The 20,410-nt window shown below is 38.8% G+C and overlaps 1 protein-coding gene across 1 annotated transcript; it reads left to right on the top strand.

Moving 5' to 3' along the window:
• Positions 1-4,290: 4,290 nt before the first annotated feature.
• rexo1 (REX1, RNA exonuclease 1 homolog) lies at positions 4,291-20,397 on the top strand. Its single transcript, XM_042483680.2, has 16 exons — positions 4,291-4,647; positions 5,971-7,823; positions 7,951-8,052; positions 10,404-10,614; positions 11,496-11,617; positions 11,815-11,952; positions 12,904-13,027; positions 13,268-13,393; positions 14,602-14,742; positions 14,837-14,950; positions 15,100-15,173; positions 16,868-16,978; positions 17,261-17,376; positions 17,530-17,668; positions 18,819-18,939; positions 19,245-20,397. The coding sequence occupies exons 1-16, from the start codon at positions 4,458-4,460 to the stop codon at positions 19,331-19,333; spliced, it is 3,771 nt and encodes a 1,256-aa protein (XP_042339614.2). The 5' UTR covers positions 4,291-4,457; the 3' UTR covers positions 19,334-20,397.
• Positions 20,398-20,410: the final 13 nt, after the last annotated feature.

Below are 20,410 nucleotides of genomic sequence, written 5' to 3' on the forward strand. Positions count from 1 at the left end.
TCCCTGATACGGGACTCTGTCACATGTCCTTGGCTGATGGCAAATATGAGCTCAGTTGTTCACATAAACACACACACACACTCTGAAATGTGACAGTGGCTTCACCTTGTGGTAGTCATGCAGAGAGCTGCTCTGAGGGGGCGCTGTTTGCGGTTGTACAGACCTGATCTGACAAAACTGATGCAACCTGCTGCAAGAGCTGCAGCTCTGTTTGCCACCTCATGATCTGCCTGGAAATACAAGACTTCTGCTGAATTTGCAAAATTCAAGTGTGTCGTTTCAACACTGTTGCAAGTCAGGATGTGTCATTCTGAGGTTAAAAAAACTTATGTATCAGCTGAAATAATTTAAGAAACATTACTGATGTTTCTCCAAGTAGACGAACTATAAAATGGGTCTGCTTAAAAGATGCAGATTAATAAACAATGAAATGCCAACAACAGCACAATCAGCCCCAATTACCTTTATACTTGATGACCTATCAATTTGGGATTATGTTTCATAATGGATTATGATCTGTATATTATTCTAAGATCTATCACTTTCATTATTTGTATTATGTCTGTTATTAATTGATTCATCCATGCATCTTTTAGTCTATCAGACGTAAAATAATTCATTAAATTTAATAAAAAGGTTAAAAAAGAAAAAAAGCCCATCACAATTTCTGAGAGCCCAATGTGATGTTCCCTTGTTTTCTTTTTCTGGTCAACAGTCCAAAACTAAAAAAACAAAAACAAAACAAAAACATAGAAGCAGGAAATCCTCTCACTGCATAGCAGGGACCAGCAAATATTTATTTGTTTGATTTAAACTTGTTCACCAGTTAACAAATTATCAAACAAAGTAGTTCCACCTCAATATTAATGTTTTAATGTACAAAAATGACCACAGTAATATTTAATGTATCATCCACTCCTTCCCTTAGATTTTAATGTGCTACACTTTACACAGACGTGCAGATCAAGCTTTCAACAGATCAAAAAGAAAAGACACAGAAACACTAACTCTTTCTGTTGCATAACCTCTATTTCTACATTGCAGACGTCATAAGGCCGAAGGAAATTAAATGATGCAACAGCCGACTGTTTTCAGTACAGCCTCCAGAGATCATGTCTGATCGCTGAACCTCACAGGTTCTGATCTCCCTCTGGTGGAGAACTCACACAGCCGCATGTGGACTCACACTGCCAGCATTCAACTGACAGCAAATCCTCAAGGTGTTTACATATGATAAACTACTTTATATAAAGGTGCAGTAGATAATATCCTTAACCCACAACTGAGAAGATAATATAACATTTGTTTGGTTGCATTAGAGATTAGATAAAGACAGGGACAGATCAGTGTTTTGTGAGCTACATTATGAGGTTTCAAGTCATGCGATTATATTCTCATATCTGAAGATGGTCGACTGACATCTGTTTCTGCACTAAGTCAGAAAAATACATTTAAATTATTCTTGAATAATTTGGCACATAATGTTGTGTTTTATGATCTCATTATTTCTATTTGTTTATTTATTCCTCATTTAAGCAATTTGTAACTCAGTTATGAACAGTGCTAAACAAATTAAGTTAACTATGACAAAATCATATCAGAGTTAGTTATAGAGTTGCCTCTACATGTTAGGCTGGCCCCTACACGTTTTTAAATCCTGTCTAAAAACACATTTTTATTCTCTGGCTTTTAACTTACTATGAACGTAGCTTTGATATCATATCGTCCTTTTATCTTTAAAACTGATCTTTGGGTTCCTACAGATTTGTTTATATGGTCTTCCTTTTTTTTGTATTATAATAATTTTGCCTTTCTTCCAGTGTTTTTATAGTTTTTGCAATTGTTGTGTTGAATTGTACAGCACCTTGGTCAACTAATGTTGTATTTAAATGTGCTTTATAAATAACTTAGGATTTGGATTTGGATATATCCTTAAAAAAAAAAAAATATATATATATATATATATATATATAAACAAAAATTCTTATTTGCAGGTGATTATAAAGTAATGAAATATAATAATTATGATTATTATACACACACACAAACAAACTGGACCTTTAATGGATTTCAGTGTTTTTCTGTTTTCAGATTATAACTTATACCAAACCGGTAGCTGATTTGACATTTGAGGCTACAACGTTCAGCTAAATGTGCAGGTGTATTTGGTATTTGAAATATGCTTTCTACTTTTTAAACTCTCTAAAATCATGTATTTTATACCAGCCTGCTTCACACCCAATAAACTAAAATATGCATTTATATGTCTAAACTAATGCTATATTTTCCAGCAGAAAAATCACTGATTTTCCTGTATAGAAAATGAACAACTGTACTAACAGGTAGCATAACATCCAGCATAATAAAACTTTAAGTGATATTAAATATAATACAGCTAGGCAGCATAACCCTGGTGACCAAGTAAAACTAACATATATAAAAATGTTTTCAGTGCAACAACTTCAGAAATTTCTTTTCTTAAGAATTTAGTTGGGAGGAGTCATATCTAGCCCTTTAATAGCCTACTCCTTAATAATAATGTCCAAATGCCCGAATATCGCAATCATGTCCTATTCCAAAATAAAATGTCCTCGAGGCAAAAGACACATGACTCTCTAAAAGAGCGCCAATTATTACGTCACTGATTACCTGCGCAGTGCACCTGAGTCATGATGAGGACTGCGGTTTAATTTGAATCACGTGATCTGTCCGGAGTGCACAAAAAGCCTGAGCACGTGTTAAGCTGAAGTTTGGGGGGCGAGCTGGGGGTAGGTATCATGGAGCATTTTAGGAAGCCTTTGAAGAGTTTTTTGTTTTTTTTTTAATGTACCTGTCAGGACCTCTGTGATTTTTATGACAAGGCAAAAAAGCAATGAAGACTCTAGTGAGGGTAAAACATAGGCTTGATAAACGATTGAATTAAAAAAGAAAAGCTGCAATGTTTCTTCACCTTTCCCTTGAGCTTATGTGACCTTTATTTGGCTGTATGGCCTATATAAAATTTGTTTACAGACTTACTGATTTTAGGTTTTCAAAATGTGTTCTTAATATCCAGACTCTCAAAATGTAGCCAAACTTGTGAATTCGATCTCTAACATTTGAAATGAGTATTTTGACATTTTGGGATTGTTTTTTTATTTTTATTTTGTTTTATTTTTGCTGTATTTACTTTCATGGTTTAAATGTTTTTTCCCTCTTCAGCAATAAAAGGCAGTAAGTAAACTTTGAGATGTTCCTTTTATTTTTTTAAACATTAGTTTGGTTTGTCATAATAGGAAAAGCACAGGTAAAACTGATAACATTATGGATTGCTCAGTGAGCCATTATGCACAATACCAGGTCCTCCCCAGGTGAAAAGCAGCTAGCCTTGATTAACTATGCCTGTGGTTTCCTTACGACATATCAAAATGACTGCTGTGAAAAGGTTTATTGTGAACTTAATTTTTAAATGAGATTTAACCAATTAGTTTATCAGAGATTCTGCTTTAATTTCAATACAAATAAACATGTGTGCCTTTTGTGATTCAGTGCAGTCTTTCTGGAGTGTGGTGCTATGCTGACTATAGTCCAGGGAGATTAAGATGTTATCCTTGACAGAAGATGGATGGACAAACTTGGTGTTTTGTGTTACATAAATGCAGACGCCTCAAGACTGAACCCAGTTTGCACCATTTGAAGAATGAGATAACTATTTAAAAATTGAAGACATGGCAGCTCTTATGCCGTTTTCTTTAGACTACTAGATAAATTGGTGTGTATGATTTGATTTTTATTTGCTCAACCTGAGGCAGAAGCTATTAGATGGAAGAATTGAAGAAGTACAAAGAACTTTAGAAGAAAACTAGTTATCAAATGCCAAGTATGTACCAGTCTTCCTTTCAAAGTCCTCTGACCTGAGGACTTTTAGACCAAACCCTCACTGTGTTCTTGTGAAATAAAATGTTAAAAAAAACAACTTCTTGCTTATTTTACAAAGCAAGCTGAACCTTGGCACCAGATTCATATTAAGAAAGCACACACATGTGTTTCTACTAATGCTAATGAACTTAAATGTTAGCAGAAGCTCAGTAAGGACCTGGAACTGAATAAAGCTGAGAAAACTCCAATAACACTTAAATTGACGGAAACACTCTCCTTATGTTGAGAGCAAATGTTTTGGTTTAAAAGTGTAAAAAAAAATAGTTAATGTCTTTGGACTAACTATTGGGAGTTTTGGGGACTAAAACTGAGAAAAACTAACATTTTAACTGAAAAGTAAAGCAAGTTTATGTGTGACGTCAGGGAGCGCGACACGTGTAGGCTCACGCGAGATTTTATCGGTCCGAACAATCCAACATGGCGCCGTATGGACGTTGTTATTGTTCCGTTGCTTCTTGAAGCTCTCGCAGTACGACGAAAAGTCAGAAGAAAAACAGCCAACTGTGTTCATGCGGGCATGAGAGGAACATCTGGAGATAATGCTGAGATCCACCGGTTTCTTCCGAGGGATTGACTGCCCGTTTTACACGGAATATAGCCAGGGCAAAGGCAGCAGAAATGGGTGTAACAGACCGTACTGTCACTTCAGGCACAGCCAGCAGAGACGGTCGTCCTACGGAGCACCGGCAGATGTTAAAAAGCAGAGAGACCTTCACTCCGGACACAGAGGTGCAATATTTCAGTAAACCCAGAATTGACTTGAATACTAAAACGTATCGTGTCGCGGAGTCGGCGCCGGGGGACGTGTGTTCACTGGACCACCGGGTCCAAAATGTGTCGAAACTTATAACGGTGCAATGTGAATTTATGTCACCGCAAGCTAACGACACACTGTGCAGAAATCACACGTGATGCGTCTTGTCAGCTTAGTTATATTTCTCGTGTTTGCTGTAAACTGAGATATAACTAGAAAGCACGAGCTAAACTGTATGTAGCACACGCAAGAAGTGTCAAAGCAACAGATAAGATGCACAGCATTCAAAAGCGAAAACTGTTTACCGATACATCACAAACATATAAAACGTAGCATAAAATTTAAAATAATGCAGTATACAAACATGAGATTTTTTATTGAGATAAAAATTAAAGTAAGGAGACAAGGAAGTTGCAATTGGAAAAATAAATAAGGTTGAGGAGCAGCAGCAAGAAAAGGAGGAATCCTTTGTTATCAGTTACAATTATCCTCGCGAGTATAAAAACAGAATTTGGAACCTTTTTTTTTTTTTTTTTTTTACAAGAATTTTGTGAAAACAAAAGTCTGACAGGCTGTCCAGGAGGAAAGGAAATGTGTATGCACAGTTGAGAGTCTCAGCCTGGTTGCCCTTTGTTCAGTTACCTGCATATGTAGATATACACCGTATGATAACCATCAATATATCATGGTATAACTTGAAACCGGTAAAAAAAAAAACCCAGCTGCAACACTGTTGCATAGTTACAAGGCAGAGACAGTAAAAAGATCGGTGAAGAGTAAGGTAGTGTGATTTGTTTTAGTCTGTTGAGTAAATTCCCCTTGAAAAATAATACTCCTCTTTTCCTACTGTATTTTTCTGTCGGCCTCAAGAGTTGTCTTTAACTTTCTCAAGTTGACTTTTTTATTATGTTCACAGACACATCATCTCCTCTCATTCAGGTGTGGTGGAAAGTTTTAGGCAGGGCTAGAAATAAGCACCAGCCACCAGCCAGATGCTGGTAAAATGTGCAAGTGGCTGCAACATTTGCTTCACTCACAAGCCAAAAAAAAACACTGGTATGCTGTTTAGTAGCTGGTAGATTCTGGAATCCACCAGCCTTAATGGCAAATGAACAAAAAAGTTCGTTTCTATCCCCGGTATCTGGGGTGCATTGATCAAATGTTTTATCTTCTGGTGCCAATTCTATCCCCTGAACTCCAGGAGGAAAGCCAAAAAATAACTTAAGAAAAGTTAGTAAGTGGACTTTTTTATAACATTGGTCAATTTTATTAAGTCTGTTTTTTTTGCATCCCTGCAGAACAAGGTTATGATCCCTTCAACCCAGAAGTTGTGAGGCCTCAGGAGCAGCAGAATGGAAACCCGGCGGCCTCGGAGGACCTCAGCGGTGCTCTGGAAATGGTCAACAAGGCCATCGAGGAGGTCCGCAGCGAGGTGGAGAGGGAGAAGAGGAAGCTCTCCCGGATTGGGGATGAACCATATGATCCCAGTGAGAGTACAAAGTTGTCTTCATCTGATGCCGTTAGAAGTAAAACACCACCTTCACACATGGCTTACGACCCGGGGAGTTACCAGATGACATCAGGAGGTTATAATCCCGCCCCTGGCTGCAGCAAGTATACCTTGGATTCAGACAACCAGGGGAGCAATAGTAACTCCATGGAATATGTTCCTACATCGAAAAAACCTCCATCTCGGACACACACACAGAAACTCCCCTCTCCTCCCCCCAGTCCAAAGTACTCAAACAGCACATCCTCCTCTAAGTGTAAATATACTTTGGACAATTCAAAACCATCTACAGATATGGAGTATGACCCGCTGTCCAACTACTCGGCAGGAATCGCAGGGAAAAGCAAACGAGTGCACAAGACGGAGGAGAGAAAGACACACAAAAAGGCAGGATCAGATCTGTCAGATGAGGATTGTGTAGTAGCTGCGAAAAAACCCAAGCAGAGCGTAGACTCAACAAAGTACACTTTCTCTGACTCTGATGAGGAGAGCTCGGGAACGGAGTATAGACCAACTTCGCTTAGCAATCTCCAGCAGAGAAAAGGCAACAGTGGGTCACTTTGGGATGCTGTCGGGAAAGAAAGAAAAGAGAGAACTGAAAGCATGCTGAATGCACTGACACAGAGGAATAAAGATGACTTGGCAGGGGACTCAGACGTCCAGGACAATATTAAAAGAAAGGACAGTTTAGAGAAAAAGAAAGTGGTTAGTAGTCAAACTAGTCATGATATAAGTGGCAAATCTGAGAAAATGCATAAACTTGAGAAGGAAAGACATAAAACAGCTGGTAGTAAGAGTAGCAGCAGCAGTAAAGACAAAGGGTCAACAAGGAACTCAAACCAGGAGTCTGCAAAGAAGGAGAACAAGAGTCATGAAAAAAGAGACAATGGGAAAAACACAGTTAAGATGAAGACACATGATAAAGTTCAGAGGGAAGCCAGAGATGAAAAGAGAAGCGATGGTAAGATCAAAGCTGGGGAAAAAGTAAAAACAGACTCAAGCAAGCGAGATAAAGATGCAGAAAATGGTGCAAAGGAAAGCAAGAAACCCAAGCTATCAGAGAAGGAAAAGGAACACAGCAAGTATAAAGACCACCAACATAGAAATGGTAAACTTGACAGCAGTAAAAGAGAAAAGGATGCAAAGAAAATGAGCAAAAGCAGTTCTGGTGGTGGGAGCAGTCGGAGTAACAACAGTAAAGGGAGTCCTGCTGCTAACAGTAAAGATAAGCTGAAGCAAAACATCAGCTCGCCCAATGGAAAACGACTTGAGGACAAACGGCGAAGTCAGAGTTTTAGCCACGCGGATCTGTTTGGAGATGAGAGCCCAGACGAGGCCGAACCGATCATGGTGGAGTCTGATGATGACGAAGAACCCGAAGAAGTGCTGGTGAGAAAATCTGCTGATGCATTAAAGAGAGGGCGTCTGAACAAAAGGAAAGCATCTGAGCTGACGCCCTCTTCCTCTGACGATGAGGCTGACCGCGGGGCAGGTAACGACGAGGTCATCGATGTTGGAATCGACCTCTCTAGTTTCCAGGATGATCTGGATTTTGACTCAGATCCCATGGAGGAATGTTTGCGTATCTTTAATGAATCCAAGGATGTGAAGACGGAAGACAAAGGAAGACAAGCTAAACAGGTATTAATTTCCCGCAATATTGTTGCATTTTTGTTGTCTTTTACATCTACCACAATTTTTCTTTGTAGTCGTGTCACAAATGCCAGTTGGTGGGATTACATAAACATGTTATGTTGTACCCTCTCAGCCCCCTAAGGATTCAGAGGAGGAGAAAAGCACAGAGAGCACTTTAACCACTCTCTTTCCTGGCCAAAAGAAGAGAGTCTCCCATTGTGTTGCCAAAGGAAGTGTAAGTTTATCACAGTGAACTCACCATGTCTTTCTCTGTCCCGCAGTCTAAGTCAGTCAGTCAGGAGTGAACACATGTATGTGTTAAAACTGTTACCACAACATACAGCAAGTCAGTATTTCATTTTATTTAGTTTCTGTACAAAATCGTTGAGTACAAACTTATTTACAGGAGGAATGTACAAGATTTACACCCAGTTGGAAGGTAATAGTATTCAGTAAGGCATCAAGTAAGTATCATAACATGGGGGTTCCTCAAGAAGATGTTTTGTTATTACCACTTAAGATCTAAATTAGTCACTCTATATATATATATATATAAAACAACAACTTGTACTTGACCCTGTTTGTCAAACTCACTTCCTTTCTTTAAAAAGTATGCACATGATGAGTCAGATGTAGTGAGAGCGATGAGGAAAAGACTCCTCTGGTTACTACAGTGCTGCAGAACCAGTCCAAAGGTCCATACTCACTATAAAAACAGACAAAAATCTATGTACAAAAATATAATAGATACAATAAATACAAGGAAAAAAGGAAGCACAGAACAGAACATAATGCAAGGTCTTATAAAACAGACTAAAATTCGAGAGACTGCACCCACAAACGAACTGTAGCACCAGTGACTCCACAGTCTGGATGAAAACCAGAAGTGAGATCAGCTCAGGTTTGGTTTGAATGATACAGTTATCTGAAACAAGAGCCTGCACATGTATCAATACCTAAGATTTCGTATTAAGGCCAAGCAGGTAGGCACGCCGACATTAACAAACATCTGACTGGAACCACACAATCGTAGAAGTGTAAGAAGCAGCTTATTCAGGCCTCATTGCGTCTCTGCATATGGCTTTTAGGAACATCACAGAGGGGTAGTGTATAACGGGGTGAAAAATGCACTAAATAAAGCTACCTTCACATTAACTCGGCACATGCTGAATTTACGAGCAAGCATATCAGCTTGCGCATACAATTTGTGACACTGTTTGCAGATATCTTTATGTTCAGATAAATCATTGACAATATGATGGCCGAGATATTAAATCTTATGACACGTTTTAAGAGCAATACCAGATAACAAATCAGGAAATACTAATTTTCTGTCTTCTTTGCTTCTAACATTCATAATGCTGCTCTTATTAGCATTAGATGTCAAAATCAGCACAGTAGTGTGAACAAATACAGTACAGGTGGAATTTCAGGAAGCCTGCACAGAAGCAGAACAGCAAACAAGGAAGTAAACACCGAAAGAACAATATGAAAATATTGGCACAGCAGCGGTGGTGTTGGGGATTTCCACTTGCACAGGCTGTATTATTCAAATAGACCATCTGTACTCAGATGATCTGACAGTAAGCAATTGATTGTGTTTACATAATGATCAGATGATATATTTGGCAGTCTGATCACTTTAGCAAGGGAGTTTTTGACGACATGCATGGGCTGCCTGGGCTGTCTTTGGCAGCAACGGCAAAGGCCTAGTTTGTTTTTTTCGTATTATTTTTGGCCAAGTCAATGTGAGCTTTGTTCGCTGCCTGATATCAGACAGAATTGTCAAATTGTTTCACTTTGACAAAGCTCAAACTCAGTGGAGAGGGCGGATTCAAAGGTCTGAACCCAGGCAAAACAGTTTGAGTAATACATCAGTAATTTCTGTGTGTCATAACTGATCAGAAATTAACCGTTTTTTTGCTGATGATTATTACAAATAGAGACCTTCTTTACTCCTACTACAAAAAAGAACACAATAAGATGCCGTGTAGAAAACAGAATGTATATAAACAGTAAATACTATATCAGAATCAGAATCCGGTTTATTGTTGAGTACATTTACATATACAAGGAATGTGACTCGGTGTTTTGGTGCAAAACAATTAACATAAAGGACAGAATACAAATAGTGAATTTAAATAGAATAGAACATAAGATAAAATATATAGAAGCAATTTAAATATATGAAAAGACAAAATAGAATTTAAAGGACGCAAAAACTATGTATAAAAGGTGCAATGGAGGGATTGTACCGTTATGTTGTACATTCATGTTTTAACATATAAAGTGTGAAGTTTTGTTATTTGCATGATCTGATTTGCAGTTGTACATTTACATTTTCATTTCCAGAGTCAGATATTCCACAGTGAGGTGTATGCTTATACTGTATAAACCATTACATGTACAATTTGTTACTTAACGGGCAAATTTCAGATGTGTTCATCAAAATCACCTCACAGTCACTGACTTTGTTTCTCTTGCAGGAAGCGAAAGAATAACTTGACGTAATCCTTGTTATTACAGCATCATACTTTCTTAATTAAGAACAAGCTCTCTATTAAAATGTGCCTCTGTTTTCATCAGACTGAAGCACCATCTACGACTGTGGTGCGGCCGTACAAACGACTGTCAGCTCAGGAGGTGTGCTACCAGCGTATGCAGATGGCGCAGCAGCAAGCTGCTCAGCTCTCTGCTTCAGTCAAAGCTGCCTCTCAGAGCTTTAGCCCCGGCTTCTCTGGAGAGAAGAAGAGAATAGCGCACCGTCCCAACCCACAGAAAACATCCTCAAAAACGGGTTAGTCCCTCCACTACATAAAATTTTATCCAGATTCAGATTTTTATTTACTTATTTATTTTTTTTATACCACTGCTTAACCCTTCTTAAAGGGATACTTTGCTGATTTTCATCCAGCTTTGAGCCAAAACCATGTAGGCAGAATGTATGTATGAACGAGTGCCTGGATATCCCTTCTGCCCTTGTGGTCCTCCAAGTAACATAATTTATGTCATTTGGAGGAATTTTGCCAGCAACAACAGGCTGTACTCAGGCATTTTTGTATTTCCCATCACCCATGCAGCCAACAGTGTGGACAAAGAGTATACAGCTGAACAAGACAGTTACCCGCACCCTTTTTCTCGCAACCTTGGACAGAAATCCGATCAGTAGAACTCGGCAGTACTGATTGAACATAAATAACGATTATTTTACTGCACTGCTTGTTTCAAGAAACATTTAAAAGCCCTGTTTAGCTGTAAAGTTCGTGAACAGGATGTGATCAAACTGTAAAACTAAGCAGTGCTGATCAAATGTAAACCAAGATTCTGTTTCTGAGTTGCATATTCCTTGCCTCAAATGTTTTCAGGAACATGTTTTAGCTTGCCGTATAACTGTGATATGAGATTGCAACCGCCGTTGTTTCAAACGGACCCTTCCGCATTATGTCACCCACCAGCATGAGTGTCTGGTAAGGTGCAATGCATTCTGGTAGTTGTAGGTTTTCTACTTCTTGTGTCATTTTTCTCTGTTTTCACTGGTCATGTAGCACCAATTTCAATTGTATTTGTGTTTTTCCTCTGCAGAAACACCCTAGTTTTATGTGCAGACTCTCGATATTGGTGAAATACTTCTTTAATGAATTATTTTGACTAAGTAGAAAGTCATGTGTGTCTGACCAGGTCCTGCAGATGTTAAACCAGCTTCTAGTCACACTATCAAGACCCAAACCACAGCTGGCATCTTGCCCAAAACCCTGTCCACTGCCACGCAGAAGAGGGTGGCACATACACCCACCATGAAGGTATTTACAGGACACAAAATTTAATTCTGCTGTTTGTTTTTTGAATATTTGCTCTGTGTATGCACATCCCATGCTTAACCTTGAGCGTTCACTGGCAGAGGTGGGCCTTCCTCTAAAGAGAAATATTTGCTTGATCTGTATTTGGTTTTGGTTTACTTTCAATGTTCTCTTTCTTTTTTCTTTTTTAACTTTTTCAGAGTAGTTCAATGAAGCGCCCCGTCATCCCTATTGAGTTTGGAGCTAAAGTTCCCAACAACATCCGCCAGCGCTACCTCAACGCTTTCATCGATGAGTGTGTCAAATTTTGCCCATCGCAGGACGTTGCCTTCCAGACGGTATGAATGAAAGTTATCACTAAGCACACAGAATTTATCAGACATTTCTTCATACCTAAAACTTACCCTAGCCTATAAACCATGGATGGATTCAAAAATGTTTCAGTTAATGATAATAATAATGAAATAATAAAATAAAAACTACAGATGAAAGACAAGATAAAATGAATAAGAGACAAGTACACAACCACACACACACACACACACACACACACACACACACACATAAAAGAGAGGAAAAACATATTAATTACCTTTGTGACCAATTAATTAAATATAAGCTTCATAAATGCAAGTCTAAAAAGATAGTTCTGAAGACTGCATTTGAAGCTGTCAACTGAATCAAAGAGTCTGACCTCTATTCCAGAGACGAGGGTCACTGACGCAGAATGCAGCATCACTGTACTTTTTAGTTTTTTCTTGGGGACAGTTAATAATAATAATGATAATAATAATAATAATAACAATAATAATAATAATGTTTATATAGCACTTATCAAAACCAATGTTCCAAAGTGCTTTACACTTGAAAACACAAAAAAACACACACAGGAAACATTTTAAAACACAGCACAGTTAGCAGGCCAGAAGTGGAGGATGTTACAAATCTTGAGAGAAAGTATCTGACCAACATATCAGATAAATAGTCAGGAGCCAGCCCATTAAGAGATTTAAAAAACTAAAGCAAAATCTTAAAATGAATTTTAAAATGTATGAGAAGCCAATGAAGAGCCTTTAAAACTGCAGTAATGTGTCGTCAATGTTTAGTCTTGATAAGTAGCCGTGCTGCTGCATTTTGTATCATCTGAAGTCAGTATAAAGATGATTCTTCATGTAGAGGAAGCTGCAGGCTCTTCATCACAACCCGTGTTGAATGCAGAGGAAATTCAATGAGAGCTTCAGTTGAACAAGTTGTAATTTTGACAGTGACAGAGGTTTCTACTGTTTCAGGCCCTTGACGAAGAGAAACTGGTGTATGACCGCAGCAGCAGTAAGAACATCTACCTCAATGTAGCTGTCAACACTCTGAAGAAGCTCCGCGGAAAGAGCAGCTCGTGTCCATCGTCTGTCCCCAGTATGCCACCTCTGCTCCTGTGCAGCAAAACATCCAGTATTTGCACTTAGTCAGCATATGCATGACGGTTTTGTTTAGTTACATAAAAACTCAAAACTGATTGCATCAAATGTGCTAGTTGGATGCATATAAAGCTATGATACACTGCACGGTGATACTTCAGTGTGTAAAGAACAAGTTTTATAGTTTTTTTCTGCCGGTTTCGATGGTCACTTTGTGCTGGTTTGTGTTTGTCTGCAGAGGATCCGGGGTTAGTCGGCAACAAGAGGGCTCAGTCCCACGAGGAGGTTCTGGGAGGTCGTCTTGCTGCTACAACCAGCTTCACCATCAACAGGAGTGGTAAACAGCAGGAGGAGAAACTCACTGGTAAAATTGATTTTTCCTTCTTCTTCTTTCCTCCTCGACATGACAAGAAGAGTCACATTTTGAGTGTTCTCAGTTCTGTTTCTTCAGAATTGTTATGAACATATTTATTTAATGAAATTCCCTTTTTTATTCTCTCTCTCGTTGTGATTGTCTTCAGTCGTCTGATCACATCCCTGAAGACAATAAGACCTCTGATAAAATCAAAATGACAAGGAACTAAAAAAGAAAGAGAAAACTGAGAAGGAACTGAAAGAATCTTTGTTGTTTGTGGTGTGTCTGGTTTTACAGTAACAGTGAAACTGTTCAAATAACAATGTGACAACCTTCAGGTCCTGTTCACAGCAAATGCAAAACCTGATTTCAGAGGGATTGTGTTTACAATGCTGTAGTAATGCTAAAAGAACCACTGATAACTGACACTAACAAGAAATTAACTGATAAATCCTTTAAGTCCTTTATCAATTAAAAATGTGAAATGCTTGATGGTTAGAGCAACTTTTTTTAAGGCAACATTCATTCATTAACATTCTATTATTATCATTTATTAAGGGGGATGAGGGGGAGAGAGAGAGGGGGTGACAAGTGTCCTAGTTGCTGAGGCCAGAAATGACCTGCGGTCACTGTGGCGAGGACACAACCTCTGCACATGGGGCGCTCGCTCCATCCCCTAAACCACCGGGCGGCCCAACATTGCTACCATCGTCTATTTGTGCTTCTTTACATTTTCAGTGTAGGTTTTAGGCAAGGCAAGGCAGCTTTTTTGTAGCACATTTCATACAGTCGAGCAATTCAAAGAGCTTTACAGAGCAAAAGAATATAACACATAATAAAGGATACAGATTAACAGTAAAAGAGTAAAGAGAAAAGTGCAGACTGGGGGTGCAAAGATACAAAGATTGTTGAAAATGATTCAAAATCAGGTAAAAATAACTTTAAAAAAAATAAAGTCATTACTGTGTAGAGTAGACAGTATAATAAAGGAATGTTGTTTTAAGCTTTGAATTAAAAGTGGTCAGAGTTGGTGCTTGTCGGACATCATCTTGGAGGTTGTTCCAGGTTTCTGCTGCATGATAACAAAACGCTGCCTCACCATGCGTTGTTCTAACTCTTGGGACGCTCAGTAGGCCAGCCCCATGTGTTGTTGATGATTTAACATATCAGTAAACAAAGACAACAGTAGTGTTTCTTGTTGCTGTGTCTCACTGTAGGAGCCACACTGTACAGGAAGCTGAAGGCATACCTAATGACAGAAGAGCAGCTCCAGGAGCACGGATACCCAAGAGCGAACCCAGAGGCTCAAGGCAAAGCCATCATGTACAACCTCCCAGAGAAAAAGGCCGCCACCGACCGTGAGCACCTTCACGACCCCTCAGTATTAATTATATTGGCATATATGGTCCAGCAATTATTAGACCCTCAGCCTCCACTCTGTGTGTTTTCCAGCATTCAACAAGATATGCTGTCGATGTGGAGCTGAGTATAGAATCAACGTCAATGGCAGCTGTATACGGAAAGAGGAATGTAGCTTTCACTGGGGAAGATTGCGCAGATATAAAGGTAAGTTTGTTTGTGTTTATTAAGTGTAAATCAGGTAAAACAAAGATCAGCATTGTGTCTTATAAGGCCTGCTGCCCTATCCAACTTTCTATACCTCTTCTCTCATGTTTTATTTACGTCTGTCTGTTCGACTTGCTTTCCTCTGTCAGTGGCTGGAGGCTGGGAGACCAACTACAGCTGCTGCTCTGCTGCTGTCGGCGCTCCAGGATGCCAAGTTGCAAAGGTATTATTCTTTTCAAGACAGCAGCTCTTAGCCTCTCTGCATGTTAAAGCCTCCAGAGATAACGGTTTAGTTGAAACATTTGATTCTGAATTTAATGTTGATTGTACAATTGAATGGCTATAGAACAATGAAAAAACTGCATTAAAATTGGTTTGCTATTAGCCTAGCTTTCACTATACATTTCTGCCTACCTCGTGGTAGATCTCTGCCAAAAACGAAGGATTGATTTAAAGCTCAAAAGGAAATACATCAACCAATACGCAACAAAAGCAGGAAAAGAACTGTTTGTCTTCCCAGGTCCAGAGCGAGCTATCCGCAGCAAAGAAGTAATTTTGCAGTGAACAAGTGTTTTTCTTCTCTCTTCAATGTTGTGTGTGTTGATGATGTTGTTTAGTGTTGATTTCTGAAGAAAACGGAAAGTGATCCCGTTAGTCTTTGCAACAGTGGCGTCAACAATATTACCACTTAGAGACGCAGGGATGGAGTAGAATTGAAAAGTTAAAAACGTATCGCTTTCCTTTTTTTCAAGATATTTTTTGTGCATTTTTGCCTTTAATTGATAGGACAGCACTAGTGTGAAGGGGGGAGAGAGAGGTGGGGTGACATGCAGCAAAGGGCTGAGGCTGGAATTGAACCTGCGGCCGCTGCAGAGAGGACACAGCCTCTGTACGTGGGGCTCCCGCTCTATCCACTGAATCACCAGGCGCCCCATCGCTTTGCATTTTAAGAAGTCATATATTGTCTGTCATGGCTTAGGGAGTTAATGTGAACATACAACAACGATTTTAAAAGCAAAACTACTTTCAAACATGAATGATGTAATGTAAGAGTGGAGTGAGAGACACAATAAAAAACAAAACAAATTACGGCACCATAGCCTAACACAATGAGATTTCCATGGTGTGATAACCATCTCAAAAAATACTGCAGTCTCTCTGTATCACAATATTACAGAATACTAATATTATCAGTAGGAATGACCCATAAAGTAATGAAAACAAAGCATTAGTTTTGTGTCAACAAATATTTTATCACTATACTTAAAAGTCGAAACCATTTTAATGAAAGTATGTGTAAGAAGTCTCCCTTTTGAAAATAGTTTTAAAACAATAGTGGTGCGATTCTCAATCTGATTGCATTTTATTTTCAATACTGTAGATAAGCAAAAGTACACAGCGTGATAACCGTCAACTTTCATATCACAGTGTACCCTAAAACCTGTATATCGCCGCAGCTCTACTCACAGTGAAGACTAGTCTTGTGAAGTTCATAATGTTTGGTTGTTGTTTAAACTGTTCAAGATTTAAATTTATATCTGTAGCTTGCATTTGTGTAGACGAAATGACCTTGTATGTATCCTTCAGTCAGACTAGATTTAGAAAAACTAGATTTTCCACACATTGAGTCACTGGTGCTACTAATGTCTGATGGCAGACTGATAATCATTACCCCAGTACAGTCTCTTTGATGCTTTTCCCCTTTTAGAGTATTTTCTTTTCCTTGTGATTGGCCAACAGCATGTGCTATAATGTCAGAAGTCAGTGCTTTGTGTAACGTTAAATGCTTAGCTGTCTTTTTACTGACTATAACTCTCCTTATTCCTGAGCATTTGAGCAATCAAGCGCTTCCATGATAACAATCAAACTGAATTTATTTTCTACATGCATAAAAAAAAGCATTTCATATTTCCACAGCAACATGTTCAGGACGGTCGTAAAGAAACAGTTGATGGTTACGTCACAACGTTCAGTAAACCTCTACCAACAGACGGCAATGCAGGGGTGTTTGCTTTGGACTGTGAGATGGTGAGTCAGACGATGTTTTTAATCAACTGAAGATCTGTTATCTAACTGCACTGTTGGCCTTAAACCACCATCTCTGTGTGTGCTTGATTTAAGAGTTGATTTCTTGTAGGCTAGTTAAATAATTGAAAGTTTCTTTCTTTCAAGTCAAATGAAGATAAATGAGTCATTTGTCAGTTTTACTGTACAGCTGAGCACATTGCTGTTTGTCCTGATTCCAAACTTTTATTATATTTTGTGTTCATAATCACATGTACTTGTTTTTTTCTTTCTTTTCTGAAACAGTGTTACACAAAGCAGGGCCTGGAGCTGACAAGGGTGACGGTCATTGACTCTGAGCTGAAAGTCATTTACGACACGTTTGTCAAACCCGACAGCAAAGTGGTTGATTACAACACGAGGTGAGTTTGTCGCTTGCACTTTAACACTGCGCAGGTCGTGTCTGCTGCAGAACTGAACAGTTAATTAGTTAATTGTCTGTCTTAACTGTGTCATTGAAGCGATCACAGTGTTTTAGATTAGGAATACGTATATATCTTGTTTGTGATTCACAGATTTTCGGGTGTGACGGAGGAGGACTTGGAGAACACAACCATCACTCTGAGAGATGTTCAGGCCGTGCTGCTCAGTATGTTCAGTGCTGAATCCATCCTCATAGGACACAGTCTGGAGAGCGACCTGCTCGCTCTGAAGGTACTTTGGCCCTTTAAATGATTCATTCAGTGGGAGCTTTTCGCTCAAATGACCTTACAGTTACTTTCTGCTGCCTGTTACTGCTCAGTGACGTGCAAGGAAGTGTCTGCCATCTGTCAAAGAGGAGTTTTATAGTTTATTTGCCATTATTACCATTTATTGTTACCCCCACAAACATGTATTTCCCAGAGGAAATATCACAAAAAATATTGCAATCTCACCTAATTTATTAACATGATTGTGCTGCATGGAGTTAACTGACATTACACGTTATATTTTGAAGATGCCTTTAACTTGGTGCTAAGTGTGGTTGAAATTACAGATGCACAGCATTGGATTTTTTCGTCAATATTAAGTATGCTGATATATAACAACTCAGGTCTGTTCTGTAGTGGAATTAACATCATATTACTGTATAATTACTCTTGTTGTTATAGCCCATCTGCAGATGGAGACATGAAATCCAGTGCTCCTCAGTGTATGGAGCATTCATTCATTGTGCAAAATAAGAAAAATACCTCAACTTAGGGTCGATGTTTTGTACATGTTCAGTTTGTCAATAACATAAAAATATCGATTTGTGATATTGGGAGAAATTAGCATTTTGGCCGATTCCCATGTTTCATTTTTAAGCCAATATTTGCAGATACCGATGATGTTCAGATATGATACTATCGCGCATCCCTAGTTTCAATATTTGTTCAGCACTTAACTAAAAAAAGGTCAGATATAATCCACACTGTTTTGTTTAACTGTGCCAGAAATAGAAAATGTCTAGGCTATACTCTTTAATAAATTAGCTGAAATAGTTGAATCACTGCTTTAACAGTCATTCAGTAACTTTTGTGGATACATTTTAAGGACTAAAAAGTGAAACTGATGAATATGAGGACGTCTTCTCACTGTATTTCTCTTTTAGAGCCTGAAAATAGTTTTCCAAAGTCAAGCAGAGCAGTACAGTAACAGGGATATTTTATAACAATCAGGAGGTAACTTTCAGGAGATTCTTGCTTTAAAGGGAGAATCAGTGTGTTATTTCTCCGTGTTGCCAGACAAAGTTCTTACTATTGAGTCTGGGCCGAAATAAAAGAAAATTCTAATTTATGTAACACTCTTTCTGACCCTCTGTTTCTGTCTCTCTCACCTCCAGCTAATCCACAGCGCAGTGGTAGACACGGCCATTGTGTTCCCCCATCGCCTCGGCTTGCCCTACAAACGTGCCTTGAGGAACTTGATGGCCGACCACCTCAAACGCATCATCCAGGACAACGGTGAGGAACTCACACAGAGCTGGCAGCAGTTGTACTGTTGCTTTTACAAACATGTATCAGTATCCATTCATTTCTTTGTTTACATTTTACACCGTTTGCTGCAAACATCTAATACGTGTTATTTAGTAATATTAAATTGTTAATGCTCACAGGTTAATTTGTTGTTCTGACCAGTAAAGCTCGGAGGCATAAACCTATCGAAATAATTTCAGTGCATGACAATAGTCAGTAGGAGATGAGGTAAAGGCATGTTCAGTGCTGCAAAATTCAAGTACAAAGTAGTAATTTTGCTCCTGTGTTTTCAGTGGAGGGCCACGACTCGAGCGAGGATGCATCCGCCTGCATGGAGCTGATGTTCTGGAAGATCAAGGAGGACACAAAGGTGAAGAGATGACCTCTGACCCCGCTGCGCCACTTTCCCTCAGTACAACTTCATGCCCTCATGTTGGTGTCAGGGAGACGGAGACGTTCAGGAGGCCTGCACCTGCTCTCAGAGAGATAAGGTCAGAGTGTCGGGGGGAGGGTGGGACGCTTCAGCACAGTTGGAGGTTTGCTGCTGCCAGTCCCTTCAAAGCAATAGGAGCCCCAAAAAGTGTTTTCATTTGCTTATTGGTATTTCTGTTCTAAATAAAATTACAAATAATGTTAGTTGAAAGGTATTTCTGTTTATTTGAGCTTCGTCTCTTTTAAGGCCCTTAAACACTTGAACATGAAAAAAACTCTTTCTACAAAAGGAGGAGTTAAAATGCCGGGGCATTGTCCGCTGAACGATGATGATTAATATGATATTCACGCCAGGCTGAGTCTTCAGCTTAAATTGCACTATAGGAACGCTCTTGTTGTATAGGGCCCAAGTTTGAGTACCTCATCTGTGTTCTGAAAGCATTCACTTCTAATGAATAACACGTTCTTAGTTACATTTAAGTGCATCGATGTCTTAGTCTGTCGAACATTGCTATGTAAACGCACTTATGTTTTCACACTGTTTAGCGAGTTCATTTTGTTGGTTGGCTCTCAAACCTTATTAATCCTATAATACTTGATAATATAAAAGACCTGCAGAAATGTAAAGTCTCTGCTTACTACCTATTTGGTATAGTTGATGGAATATATCACTGTATTTTATAGCTCAGACAAAATAGTGATACTATATCCACCAGTGTCTCCGTGTCATGTGCACTGCATGAAGTAAAACCACAGGAATCATTGTGACTGCAGGTATGACATGTTATTCCTCCATAAAGACAAAATTAGGTTCAGCATTGTTGAATTAGGCCGGGGTTATTAATTACAGACACTTAGGATTTAGTGAGTACCAGCTAACCTGTGCAGTTTTATGTTCAAAAGATACTGACTGAAAAGATACTCAAGTGCTGTAAATATGCTACCTTTACTTTTGTATTTGTTCATTTTTGGTTGTTTATCTTTTTCTATTAAAAGGTATTAGTTAAAGGAAAATGTTGCTCTGTGC

This window comes from Plectropomus leopardus, chromosome 5, assembly GCF_026936395.1.
Source record: "Plectropomus leopardus strain MGB_pleo_1.0 chromosome 5, ASM2693639v1, whole genome shotgun sequence".
Classification (NCBI taxonomy): domain Eukaryota; kingdom Metazoa; phylum Chordata; class Actinopteri; order Perciformes; family Serranidae; genus Plectropomus; species Plectropomus leopardus.